The sequence below is a fragment of the Odocoileus virginianus genome, chromosome 27, assembly GCF_023699985.2.
Source record: "Odocoileus virginianus isolate 20LAN1187 ecotype Illinois chromosome 27, Ovbor_1.2, whole genome shotgun sequence".
Taxonomy (NCBI): domain Eukaryota; kingdom Metazoa; phylum Chordata; class Mammalia; order Artiodactyla; family Cervidae; genus Odocoileus; species Odocoileus virginianus.
In genome coordinates, this window is record NC_069700.1 from 40057439 (window position 1) to 40070116 (window position 12678).

General features: G+C 44.1%; 1 protein-coding gene across 8 annotated transcripts in view; it reads left to right on the top strand.

Moving 5' to 3' along the window:
- The first annotated feature begins 3871 nt into the window (after positions 1 to 3871).
- Positions 3872 to 12678, top strand: part of ZNF451 (zinc finger protein 451) — a 96818-nt gene continuing 88011 nt past the window's right edge. For 5 of the 8 annotated variants that reach the window (XM_020913485.2, XM_070456730.1, XM_070456732.1 and 2 more), the window contains exons 1-2: positions 4535 to 4843; positions 12406 to 12486. In XM_020913485.2, coding sequence (XP_020769144.2) covers positions 12455 to 12486 — 32 coding nt within the window. In that variant the 5' untranslated portion in view covers positions 4535 to 4843; positions 12406 to 12454. Of the gene's footprint in view, positions 4356 to 4534; positions 5528 to 12405; positions 12487 to 12678 lie in introns of those variants that run through there. The other 3 variants (XM_020913522.2, XM_020913501.2, XM_020913489.2) reach the window with 3 other exon arrangements.

Here is a 12678-nt window from a genome sequence, read left to right on the forward strand (position 1 = left end):
CAGGAAACCTGGGTTCAATTCCTGGGTCAGGACGATCCCCTGGAGAAGGGAAAGGCTACCCACTCCAGTATTCTGGCCTGGAGAATTCCATGGACTGTGTAGTCCATGGAGTCTCAAAGAGTTGAACATGACTGAGCGACTTTCACTTCACTTCCTGTTTCCTTTACATATTGAAATGTTTCCCGTATCATTTTGGTAGCTTTAATTATGTGTTGTCATTTTTAACACTTAAAAAAACACTTACTCTCTAGTGAGAAACAAGAAGAAAGCAATTGTGAACTGTTTGTCATATTGGCATTCTCTGATTAGCAAACTTAAGAACATATTCCGTAAAACCTCTAAAACATGTATTTTCCAAGAGCATAATTTCTTTTCTCAAAGTGGCACAAGACATGTTTAATAAATGCAAACATCCTTAGTTTCTCTCTTTCAAGAAGACACAAGTAGGTAAATTTAGATTTGTTTCATTTGTAAGCACTTACTTTTCTTTAAGCCAATTAAGTAGAGCTCATTTACACATTAACCCCAGCAATATTATCCAAAGACAAAGAAACATAAGAGATACATATATACAGACAAATAGAGATCTCATTCCATTTTTTTTTTTTGTTTTGTATATCAGGCATTGCAATTAAATGTATTAGTTTATGAATAACAGAATAGTCAAGTTTACATGTTTGATTTTAAATCTTTTTCTCCCCCTTAGTTTTTTTCCCCTTGGCTTGAAAGTTCTACTAAGTATCCCAAGGCTGAAGTCCCAGGAAAATTGGGCTGTGTTTATACTTCAAGGACGTGATAAGAGTTAACTTCAGGTTTTCTTCTGAGAATATTTTTATTCTCTGAGAGTCAATGTTCTGAAAAAAAGTATTTTATCAAGCTAGTTTTCTCTAACTGCACATGGAAAAAGAACAAGTTTTGGAATTTCAAAAATTTCATCTGTAGCCTAAAGAATATTGTGACCACATGATGTTGAATTATTTTTTCCCTTATTTATAAGTTTATAATTATTGGTTGACCAGTCTGCAAAAATTTCCTAGGGTCAGATGAAATTCAAGAAACACTTCCCATGTTGAGTCAAATTATTAATATACACTCACTGGCAAAACCAAAGGAAACCAAATCCTTGCCAGCCAAACAGAAGCCACAAAGCAAAAAAAAAAAAAAGAAAAAGCAAAACACTCAAATAGCCCAAGGCTCAAATTGGCTTCCAAGTACCCCTAAGCCTGTGGCCTTAGTAGAAGTGGTGCCTTACAAACAGGATGAAGAAAATCATCCAAAGGGAACATAAGGTTCACCAAACAGACAAGATCAAGTGGCCTCAGAGTGTATGCCAGAGGACTTACCAAAGTGCTGGCAGCGGTGTCATGACATCCAAAATGCTACTTTTCTCCTTCCTCAGAATATTTTCTCAGCAGGAAGTCAGGATTGTTGTGGGCAGAGGAGGGGGATGTCCTCAAGGCAAAGGTGACTTTGGCAGCTGCTAGGAAAGCCTCTCTCATATCTTCCATCCCTGCCCCATACACCAGCTACCAAAACAGCAGTCTGGATGTGACTGGGACATGGCCCTGTGGTGGGGGAATGCCTGGCCATTTGGCCTCCAGAGGAGTCTCCCAACCACCCTCTGTCCCCGGCCCAGGAGGCTGGCTTGGAGAAAAACTCAGCCCAATCAAGCCTAGGAGCCCCACAGGACCACCTGCCCACCCCAGAATTCCGTTGCCAGAACTCAGCCTCTGTTCACTGATGCCAAAGAGAAACATAGAGACAGTTTTGGGTGCAGTAAAAAAGGGTAGCTTTTATTGCTTTGCCAGGCAAAAGGGGCCACAGTGCACTAAGGCCCTCAAGACTGTGTTGAACCACCCTCCCCCCACCCGACCCAGGGAGACGTAGTGAGGAGTTTCAGTGTTTAAGGAGAAGGAAGTGACCAGCTCAAGGACAGTTCTTGGATTGGTAGGCACCAAGGTGAAGTTTCAAGCATCTCCAATTTGTTTCAACCAGCTTAAGATCTATGTTCTTGTGGTCAGCAGTTTGTACCGGGGCTGGGGGTGCGGGGTGGGGGGAGGTCTGCTTCCTGTAAAAACAATTTAGGAATATGTGTCAGGTCTTTATATCCTTCAGGGAACTGGGAGTTCGGTAATTCTGCTATGTGGCAGAATTATAGTCTAAATTGTTACCAGTTCATCAGCCCAACAGCTATTCTTTGTTTCTACATCTTCACATTTCCCAATCACTAACTCTTGAGTCAGCATTTTGTTTCAAAAGACAAGGACACAGGGGTTTGTACAATTTCAAGGGTAGGGGTGAGTCCAGAGGTCAGGCTTGCCCACCCAAGTGGTGCTGTGTGTAGGGGACATGTACAGTACCCTACTTTTGCTCTGGGCTCTTCAGAAGTAACAGTTGAATTTCTTGGTCTCTTTTGTTCAGAATTTGCCCTACCTGTGCTTGCATGCAGTTATTTTTAGTCCCATTTAGTTTCTCTGTATTCTGTTGCTGGAAGAGAAGCATGTCCAGCTGCAAGCACTGCAGCACTGCAACAAAGGCTCCCGGCCTGTCCCATTCTTACGTTGGTGAAAGTGAAACTGTTCGTGGCTCGGTTCCTCTTGTCAGACTCTTTGTGACCTCAAGGACTTAGCCAGCTAGGCTCTTCTATCCATGGAATTCTCCAAACAAGAATACTAGAGTGGGTAGCCATTCCCTTCTCCTGGGGATCTTCAGAACTCAGGGATGGAACCCAGGTATCCTGCATTGCAGGCAGGTTCTTTTAACTTCTGAGCCAAGTACATGCCAAAGTTTAATCATTCCATTCCTAGTCATTAGACATTTAGATGTTTTCTGATTTCTATTACAAATTTGTGATAAATAAATTTTGCATGACAATTTTTCTACAGATTATGTCCTCAGGATAAATCCTTGCAATGAAAAGGATTGAAGAGTTATGCTCATACTTGGGCTCTTGTTTTCCAAATTTTACCCATTAACTCCTACCTACAAACAGTTAAAGTAAATATTCCACCGAATTCTCCGAAGCACGTTAGAAGAATTCTAAATAAAAATTTTGTGTAGACAGTTAAAAATTTTAGAAATACTTCACATACAACTTTTGAGAAACACAACAAGCAGGTCTCTCATTTTCAATTTGCCTCTACAAATTCTCAAACTTATGAAGTATAAAAGCAACTGAAGTCATAAAGTCATGGTGGAAATGCGGGAAGTACAGATTTAAGCGATAATTACTGCCAGTAATAGGTAATCAGATGTTGGGCATGCATGCAGACGGCAACAAAGGCGTCTAAGTTTTAAAAGAATTTTCCGACTTAAATTCTTTTCAAAACCTTCGAGTGGGTCTCTTTGCTAAGGCAGTAAGTGAAGAAAATGAGAACACATATCTGAACATAAGTGTACTATTTTACAGGTTTTTTGAGTGTGAACACTGGAAAACAGTCAACTATTCTATTTCACTAACATACTACCTGAGAATATCTTTATAATTCAATATAGTATCACTGGTCTAGGGCCCAAAATACAGTTGGCCGGACCTCGGCTCCCAGACGTACGGGGTCGGGGTTCTTCAGCCTTGCCAGTTTTCTTCAGGTCAACCCGAGACTTCCTCCTCAGCTGCGTCAATACAGGCTCTGAGTGGCGGCTGACATGGCGAACAGGTGAGCAGGGTAAGGCTGTCTCAGACTTCTATTCTGATCTTAGTCTTCAGCTAAACAACCAGATTTCCGACCCGTCGAAAAAGAAAGCAGTGATAAATTAGGGCTGCATTAACACTCAGCCTTGACGGTTAACGCTTATCAGTGAGCTTCGCTCCCACAACCACACAGAATCCACGCCTAAGCCCTCCCCTCCATCCTCGTCCCCTCCCTTCCCTGTGAAACAGGACGCAGCCAGTCCTCCGCCCGGCGAGCGGCAGTGACGTCAGCCTCAAGCGCAGGAGGGGTCTTTTCCCCTCCAAGCTTTAGGGTCCTTTCCCCGCGCAGTTCCACTACCTCTTCGGGGGAGGGGAGGTTTCGGTGTGGGCGGAACTACAGTTCCCAGCAGCCCTTGCGGCGAGGGCGTTGGCCCGAACTACAGTTCTCAGCGGTCTTTGCGCCGGGGGCGGGAAGCCAGGGCGGCGCGAGGGAGGCTGGGTGCCGCGGGCCTAGCGGGCTGCTCTTCCCGGGAAGCGGCGTGCATCCTTTTACGCTCGCGGCGTCGGCGGCTCGGCGGCATAGTCGGCGACTCAACGGTCACGCGGGGGCGGGTCAAGGCAGCTTGGGGCTGACGGCCGGCCGGGCGGGGGAGGCGGGCGCGGCGACTGCAGCGCGAGTGCCGGCAGGCGGGCGGTCGCGGAGATGGGAGACCCAGGGTCTGAGGTGAGTGGCGGGCTGGGCCGGGCGTGCTACGGACTCAGAGGGTGCGGACTCGGCCTGAGAGGGTGCGGACTCCTGGGGGCCGATGACCCGGGGTCCGGAGCTTGGGGGCCAGGGGGCGTGGGCCGGGGGCAACAATGGCCGTCCGGCCCGGCCCCGGGGCGGCGGCTGGGCCCGGGCGCGGCGCGGGTGCCGAGGCCCGTCGCCCCCGCGGCAGGCTTCCTTCCTCGGGAGAAGGGGCCGGCGGGGGCCTGCGGTCCCCAGCGCCCGCGCTGTTCTCCGGCGGGTCGCGGGGGCGGGGGCTCCGGGCGGTCTCCTCGAGAGCTCTGCCTTTTCATTGCTTTTGGGAAACTCGCCTCCTGCGAGCCGTGGCTGTCTGGATAACCGTGTTTTGGCTTGTTTTATAGATTCTAGAATGTGTCCCTCCAGCTGGGCCTGAGGCGTCCGAGTCAACCGTGGAGGAAAACGAAGATGACATCCAGTTTGTGAGTGTAAGTAGCAGCGGTATTTGGGTTTTTCCGAGTCAGGGTTTGTGCGTGACGAGCCGCGATGTGATTACCCCTCGCCTGTTCACTCATCGTCCGGCAAACGTGTGGACGTCTCATACCGACTGGAGACTGAGGAGCAGGACACAGGAGTGGGTGTCAGACCGGACACCGTGGAGCAGGCACAGGAGTAGAGCGTTTGCCCACAGAGAGGTCTCGGCCGCCCCCGCAGCCATCGCAGAGACTGTGGCCTTTGGCCTGTTGGAGCCTGGATCACACCTTCCCCTCTCCTTTGCACGTGGACCCGCTGGTGTGCGCAGGGTTCTCCTAAGACTGTGTTTGAATTGAGACCAGAGTAACTTCTGAAAGATGGCCCCCAGGTTGGGGAGAAGGGGCAGCTAGTGATGAGGAAGGAGGTAGAAGAGAAGGAGGCGGGCTGCCGGAGGTCAGCATCAGAGCCTGTGTGTCTCTGTAGGGTGGGGGCAGGTGCCCTGAAGACCTCACTGAGCTCTGAGCTCACCCTGCTACATCACAGTCCCGCAGGCCAGGTTCACAGTGAGGGGCCTGCATCACAGGAGCATCCTGTTATCTTTCTGTGTTTATTTCCTTCTGACAGTTTTCAAGCATGAGTGAGTGGAAGTGTGCAGAATCCTGCTCCCCACTCCAGACCTATGGAATCAGGATTTGTAGGTGGGGCCCAGGAATCTTCATGTTGGTTCAGGGGTGTAGGAAGCTGTGAACACAGTTAGTAAAACATTAGTTGCAGTAACCAAAGGAGGTGCTGTGATGTATTTGGGGATAATTTCCACTTCAAACTGTTAAAGTTTTATAAAGATTATGCTTAAAGTAGTATTTTATTATCTGTTAGCTGGAGAATTGTACTGTAAAGGATTCTTTTTGAATTCTGCTGTTAGTTGAAGTTTTGTTATTGAAGGTGTATAATCTTTCTTTTGGAGAAGGAAATGGCAACCCACTCCAGTGTTCTTGCCTGGAGAATCCCATGGACAGAGGAGCCTGGCTGGCCATGGGCCATAGGGTTGCAGAGAGTTGGACATGATTGAAGCGACTAAGCATGCATGCATACAATCTTTCTTTAATTCCCTGTCGGATGTGTGTTTGTGTTTTTTGTTTCTTGGGCAATTTTAGTTTTGAAAGATTGATTATTAAACAGTGTCCTTTATGTACCCCAACATTAGACCATTGTGATAATCTGTTGTGTTGTGTTTCAGTGGGTCTGTTTAGGAATCTTTCACAAGGTCATTTCTTGGCTTTTTTTGCCTTTGCCCATCCATGTGGTATGGTGTCGTTTTCATTTTAAGTTTATAAAGTTTTGGGGGATGTTGGTAGAAGAAATTGAACTCTGAAGTATGATTGGCTCTTTAGGATAAATGTTTCAGGTTCTCCCTGAATATGGCAAAATTTATGAATGGAGAATATTTACTTTAGTATTTTGTGGAAATTAAAGAGGGACACACTTCTTCATGAACTACAGAGCTTACTTTGAGAGTCACAGATGGACTCTACAAAAATAAGATTTATATATGTGTGTGGGTATATATATATATATATATATATAGGTATTCTGTCAAATGGAGAATTATAGCTCGTCAGAACCTGATATAAGCTAGTGTTAATCTAAAGTTGAATATTCTTTTAAATATTACTTTAAATGTAGAGGGTCTGTTTTATCTTTGTATCCAGAATAGAAAATACACAACCAATATAATTGTGTTCAACTTGGTATCTCTTGTATTCATCTCTCTTTCCAAATATAAGTTCAAAGATTTGCTAGTTCCAAATACAGAAGTGACCTTTATGTGTTAATGCAATTACAGTACCAGAAGAAACCTATTACAAACATTCCTTCTGCCTTTTTGGTGATAAAACTTCAGTGACAATAAAAACACGTTAGAAACAGAATCTTTTACTTCACTCTGTAACCCAGTCTTATATATGACAGCACTGGGTATTGCTTGTTCAATAAAGATAATGACTAGTTCTGTGCTTAAAATTTTTTCAGATACAAAAAGCACACTGTGAGGTTTCTTCTTGATTTACTGTGGTTTCGATTTATTAGTTCATTCTTTGTCTAACTCTCCCATCTTTAATACGTGTGTATCTGCCTAGTGGCACAGTAGTCTTTGTGTGGTTTGAAAAGTGCAGAGTTTAAAACTAAACTTAGCAGGCTGAAGGAAAGGAATGCTATAGATGTGGAGGTGCAAAAATGAGCCCTTTCATTTAAATTTTATTGAAATACACATACAGAGAATTGCACAGTTCGTAACTGTACCTCTGATTTTTTCAGAGCCAGCACACCTGTGTAAACAGCGCTTAACTCTGGAGACAGAATGTTATCATAAGGTGGTAGTTTAGTCGCTAAGTCATGTCCGACCCTTGCGACCCCATTGACTGTAGCCTGCCAGGCTCCTCTGTCTGTGGGATTCTCTAGGCAGGACTACCGGAGTGAGTTGCCATTTCCTTCTCTGGGGGATCTTCCCAACCCAGGGATCGAACCCCAGTCTCCTGCATTACAGGCGGATTTTTTACCAACTGAGCTATGAGGGAAGCTCAGATGTTACGATACACACTTTTCATTTAAGTTTTTTGCTCTAATTTTCTCTCTAATTTAGTGATATTTCCCCTTTTCAGCCATTATCTTTATTTCTCTGCATCCTTTGAAACTGCAGATATGTTAATTTATTCCCAGAGAACTGTGTTAATTTAGGGCTAATGACATGATCTTTCACAGATAAAAGATATACTTTAGATACGAAGGTATCAGAATTGCTGAGGCAGCCTGTTATAATGTTGGTAACAGCACGTGAGGTTTAGGCTTCAGCCAAGATGATTAGTGTAATGTGGAATCATTGACCATGTGGAAATAGGGAAGAAAATCCAGGTATATTTTCATGAATTATTTCAAGGGGTCTTGGACAAATAATGAGGGTGGTTTTTGGCTGGGTGTCTTGGGGTTGTAACTAGCTCAAGAAATGTTGGAGCTCATAATATGTCAAGTCCTGAATGAAGTACTTTAGAGCTGCAGAGATTAGCTGGAAATAAATCCTACTCATAAGTGTCAGTGTTTCAGTGTGAGAGATGAGATAGGGAGGAGGACTTTGTAGATAATTGTAGGAGAGAGTTCTTTTATAAAAAGTACATGGTGCAAAAAAAAGTACACGTGCTATTAAAAAAGACATGATTTTCAGTTTATTACTTTTGCACAGGGAGCATTTCGTGTTTGTATGTGTTTAAAAGGGTATTTTGAGAAGAAGCAAGTCATCAAAATGAGAAAACAATTGTGCTTAGTTCTGGAGGATAAGTTTTTTTTTTTTTTTTTTTTAATGGGAGAAGGGTAGTTGGGACAGATAGTATAGATTTTGAATTGTGGACTAAATTTGAATTAAAGTACACATTCGGGAATCATTTGAAATGTTTGAATCAGGCAGGACTTGTAGAAGTTCATTATGTCTGGAACTTTTCTGTGTGAGGGAAGATGTATGAATTATTTAGGGTTTCAGATTAGATTTTTGCATCTGTGCTTAAATTCATGTTGTTTGTTTTAGACTGAAGTAGACTACCTACCTTTTCTGCAGACTGTATTTTAGTGTATTGATGTCACTTTTCAGTTAGTAGGTAATTGGTATTTTGGTTTTGTATGAGATGAGTTTTCTAGTAACAAGATGAAAGCTTTGTTGGAGAAGGAAATGGCAACCCACTCCAGGATTCTCGCCTGGGAAATCCCACGGACAGAGGAGTCTGGTGGGCTACAGTCAGGGGATTGCAAAAAAGTTGGACAGGACTTAGCGACTAAACAGCAACATCATCTCATACAGGTACGAAATTAAAGAAATAGAAAACAAATTAAAGATGAAAGCTTTTTATTTCTTTAAAAATATTTTTTAAACCGTAGAATATTAAACCGTGTTCCTCAACTGTTTTGCTTCTGCCTGTGATGCTGCCCCTAAATTGTTTGGCCTTGGAATAGAATTCTTTGACTTTGTTACTGATATGGAGGGAAAGAGTTGATAGATGGAACAAATTTAAGAAAAAAAATACCTTGTGATTGGAGAACCACATGCGTTTGTACTTTTTGATGTAAGCAGCCATTGTAAACATAATAAGAAATTACCTTTTCTTAATATTTGTATTATAAACATTACTGTTTGGGGAGAATTAATAACTTATGTTTTGGTCACTTTTATAAGTTATTCACAGTTGGGAACAAGAGCAGGTAGTCTTCTTCCTCATATTAAAGGAAAAAGTAGCTTATCTTAGAAACTTAGGAAATAAGTATTGATTTAAAAGTAGTGTGTATGGAGAAGGAAATGGTAACCCACTCCAGTATTCTTGCCTGGAAAAATCCATGGACAGAGGAGTCTGGTGGGCTGAAGTCCATGGGATTACATGACTGAGCATGTGTGCACAAGGCTGGAGGGAGATGGGTTGGTAGCAATAAACTGGTAGAACTAACTAACTAACTAAATAAATAAAAGTAGTGTGTGTACTTCGGACTGGCTCAGAATTAATGTGACCACACAGCCAGCATTGTGATAACAGAACCAGGTGGGCCTCACTTAGTTTTCTCCTTCGTTACATGGTGTAAAAGTCAAGTAATGGGGGATTGAATGGAACAGTATACATGAAAAGTTTAACACCATTGCCTGTATGGGGCTCAGTGACAGATGTTCCCAATTAGAGTGAAATAAATGCAGTGCCAAAGGGTTTTGATTCCTTAGGTTCATTATGGTGGAAGCTTGTCCATATCCACTGTAAAAGTGAGCTGGAGTGTAGAGTGTCTGTAAGTAGTATTTTCCTTGGGATGGTTGTCTTCTGTTTCTTCCACTCAGCCTCTGCCTTTTGGGGTCTCAAACACATGCTGTCTTCTTCTACCCTTCTGTCACTTATAACTCTGTGACACTCTGAGTGATTGAATAAATGACCCCTGCTTTTTCTCATTTTTGGGCCTCGTCCTGATTGTTTTATTCTGCTGGGAATCCTAAGTCATCGTCGCTGAGTAGGTCAGGAGCGGGCTCGTGTCAGTGTTGTGGCTGACCCCAGGGGGACATTGCTGCTGCTCTCATCTCTCCTTATTCCTGCCTTTTCTTCTGTTTCTGCAGCTGCTTTTTCACCGTTTGTGACCGTTTTCCCGATGGCGGTGTTTTCTGCCTGTCCCTTGGTGCTTTGCGCCCTGTTACCTGTCGTCGCCCTGTTTTCTCTGCCTGCTCTGCCTCCGTGGAAGCTCTGCCCCAGCCTCTGTTCCTGGCTTCTGGTAGCTCAGGGACTTCCTTGGTGTGCTGTCCCAGTGGGCATGTAATGAAGTTGCCAATATACATTTCTTGAGGAGAGCAAGCTATTATAGTTTTTCTCCTCCACTACCTTCTTGGCTTGACTGTATGACTTTGACAGTCTTACAACAAGTGGCAGGTTTGGGTCTTAAAGTAGGTGATTCACTTCTGTGATGCCACAGAGGAGAACATTCTTCTTACCCTCTTTTTTTAAATGTCCATTTTTACAGTTTAGGCAGAGATCCTGATTACTTTATCATGTGACCCCTGCCCAATTTTGCTGTCTGGTTTTATCTTAGCAGCTGAATCACCCCTCTGTGGGCTTCCCTTGTGGCTCAGCTGGTAAAGAATCCGCCTGCTATGCAGGAGATCTGGGTTCGATCCCTGGGTTGGGAAGATCTGGAGAAGGGAAAGGCTACCCACTCCAGTGTTCTGGCCTGGAGAATTCCATGGACTGTATAGTGCATGGGGTTGCAAAGATTGGACATGACTGAGCAACTTTTCACTTTCACTTTTACCCCCCTGCAGGGAAAGCACTCTCCTGCTTGGGGAGGGATGGATGCCTGGGAGAGAAGCAAGCTGTCTGTAGGATACCGTGTCTCAGAGAGAGGATCTTTACCTAGATGTTATCCTCTGTCTCCTGACCCCAGGTCTTTTTCTGTTAGTTTCCCACTGGACACCTCACTTGGGCTTCCCAACAGCTGCCTCCCCCAGCCTGAGGAGTCTTTCCCCAGCCCCACTCTCCCCTGAATGCCTTTCTCTTTTCCAACAGAATGTTTGACAGAATAATCACTCTGGGCCTTTGCTCCTCATTTTCTGCTTATTGTTGTAGTCTGACTTGTATGCTCACTACTTTCTTGAAAGTTGCTCTCAAAGACATTTTAAAGTCTTGTTTCTAAAATCTGTGGCTTTTTTTCCCTTTTTTGGTGCTCAGTGTTTTTGGCCACATTTGCATTGATACCTTTTCATTGAGGTTTTCTCTATCTTTAGGTTCTTTGGATTTGTGCATTCCTGATTCTTGCTAGATCTCTGATTACTTACTTAGCTTTTCTTAAATCTTAAAATTCCATCTTTTCCTCAAGAACCTCCTCGAATTTCTTCTTTGTCCTCTTTGCTCTCATTGGTAATATCATAGTTCCAGTGTAGTTCTAGAGTTAATAATTTTCTAGGGGAGCAGCTTTCAAGTCTGCATTTTCAGTAATGTTCCTCTACCCAGATTACTGGCCTGCATTTCCAGCTGTCTGCCAGTTGCCTCTGTCTGCCAATTGTACATCAGCCCATTATGGCCAAAAGAATGCCAGCCTTCCATCTCCATATTCTAGATTTGTACCTTTTATGTGACTGTTGTTTAGTCATCCAAGCTTGAAATCTTAGAGACAGCTCTGACTTCTGTTTTCATAGTTGACCATTTGTTGATGTTTGTCTCCATCTCACCTTTGTATCTGCACCATGAAAGTGAAAGTGTAGTCGCTTAGTCCTGTCCAACTCTGCGAGCCCATGGACTGTAGCCTGCCAGGCCCCTCTGTCCATGCAGTCCTCTAGACAAGAATGCTGGAGTGGGATTGCCATTTCCTTCTCCAAGGGTTCTTCCTGACCCAGGGATTGAACCTGGGTCTCCTGCATTGTGGGCAGATCCTTTACCGTCTGAGCCACAAAAAAAAGCCCTTCCGTTATTTTTGCCATGTCTGCTATTTAGTTTTGCATTATTATGTTGTGGACTGATAAATTATCCTGCTCCTGCTTTTCTTGCTGCCATATTTCTCTGTTGATTGATGTTATTCCCGTCTTAGTACTTATTGATTGCCTTTTGCCTATAGAATAAGATCTAGGCTTTTGAAGTTTAGTATTCAAGACTTGGTCTATGGTAGAGTCAGAGTGGATGGAAAGAAAAGATGAAGGAGAACCAGGTTTGATGTGTGACTGCAGGAGTCTGAGATACAGCCCAGCTTCTAGTCAAAGATCCCCATCTCATCTGAAAAGCCTTGGCTTACAGTATCTGTGCCCTTGCAGCACCGTTCCCGTGTTACTAATCCTCTCCGCAAGGAGTCAGCACAGTCCCAGTACCCTTCCTGGCTTGGGCTCTTTCAGGTTTTACATTGAGTAGTCATGGACTCTGAGGATTTTCCTCTGCATTTGTTCTGATGATTTTGTACCACACATAACGTTTCCTCTTCAGAAGAGTTCTCACCAGTCAGTCCCAACATCAACAAAAAGCATTGCCTTAAATGCTGATTTAGCTTGAGTAGCTCTGCATGATTTGTTAATTTGTTGGTTCTCTTTTAGGAAGGACCACTGAGGCCTGTTCTGGAATACATCGACCTGGTCAGCAGTGATGATGACGAGCCTAGCACCTCTCAACGTGAGGTGAGTACGTTTGACTTGTGTTTCTGTACTTTTCGCAGTTCACAGACGTCCTGTAAAGGGGGTCGTCAGGTCAGTGTTCAGGCGCTATGGTGCTTTAGGAGACGGCCCACTTCTGTTGGAATAGCCCTGAGAGGCAGTCCAGGGAGAACTTAGCCTGGAAGGTCTGCTTCCAGCTTTCTTCCTCTACTTTGA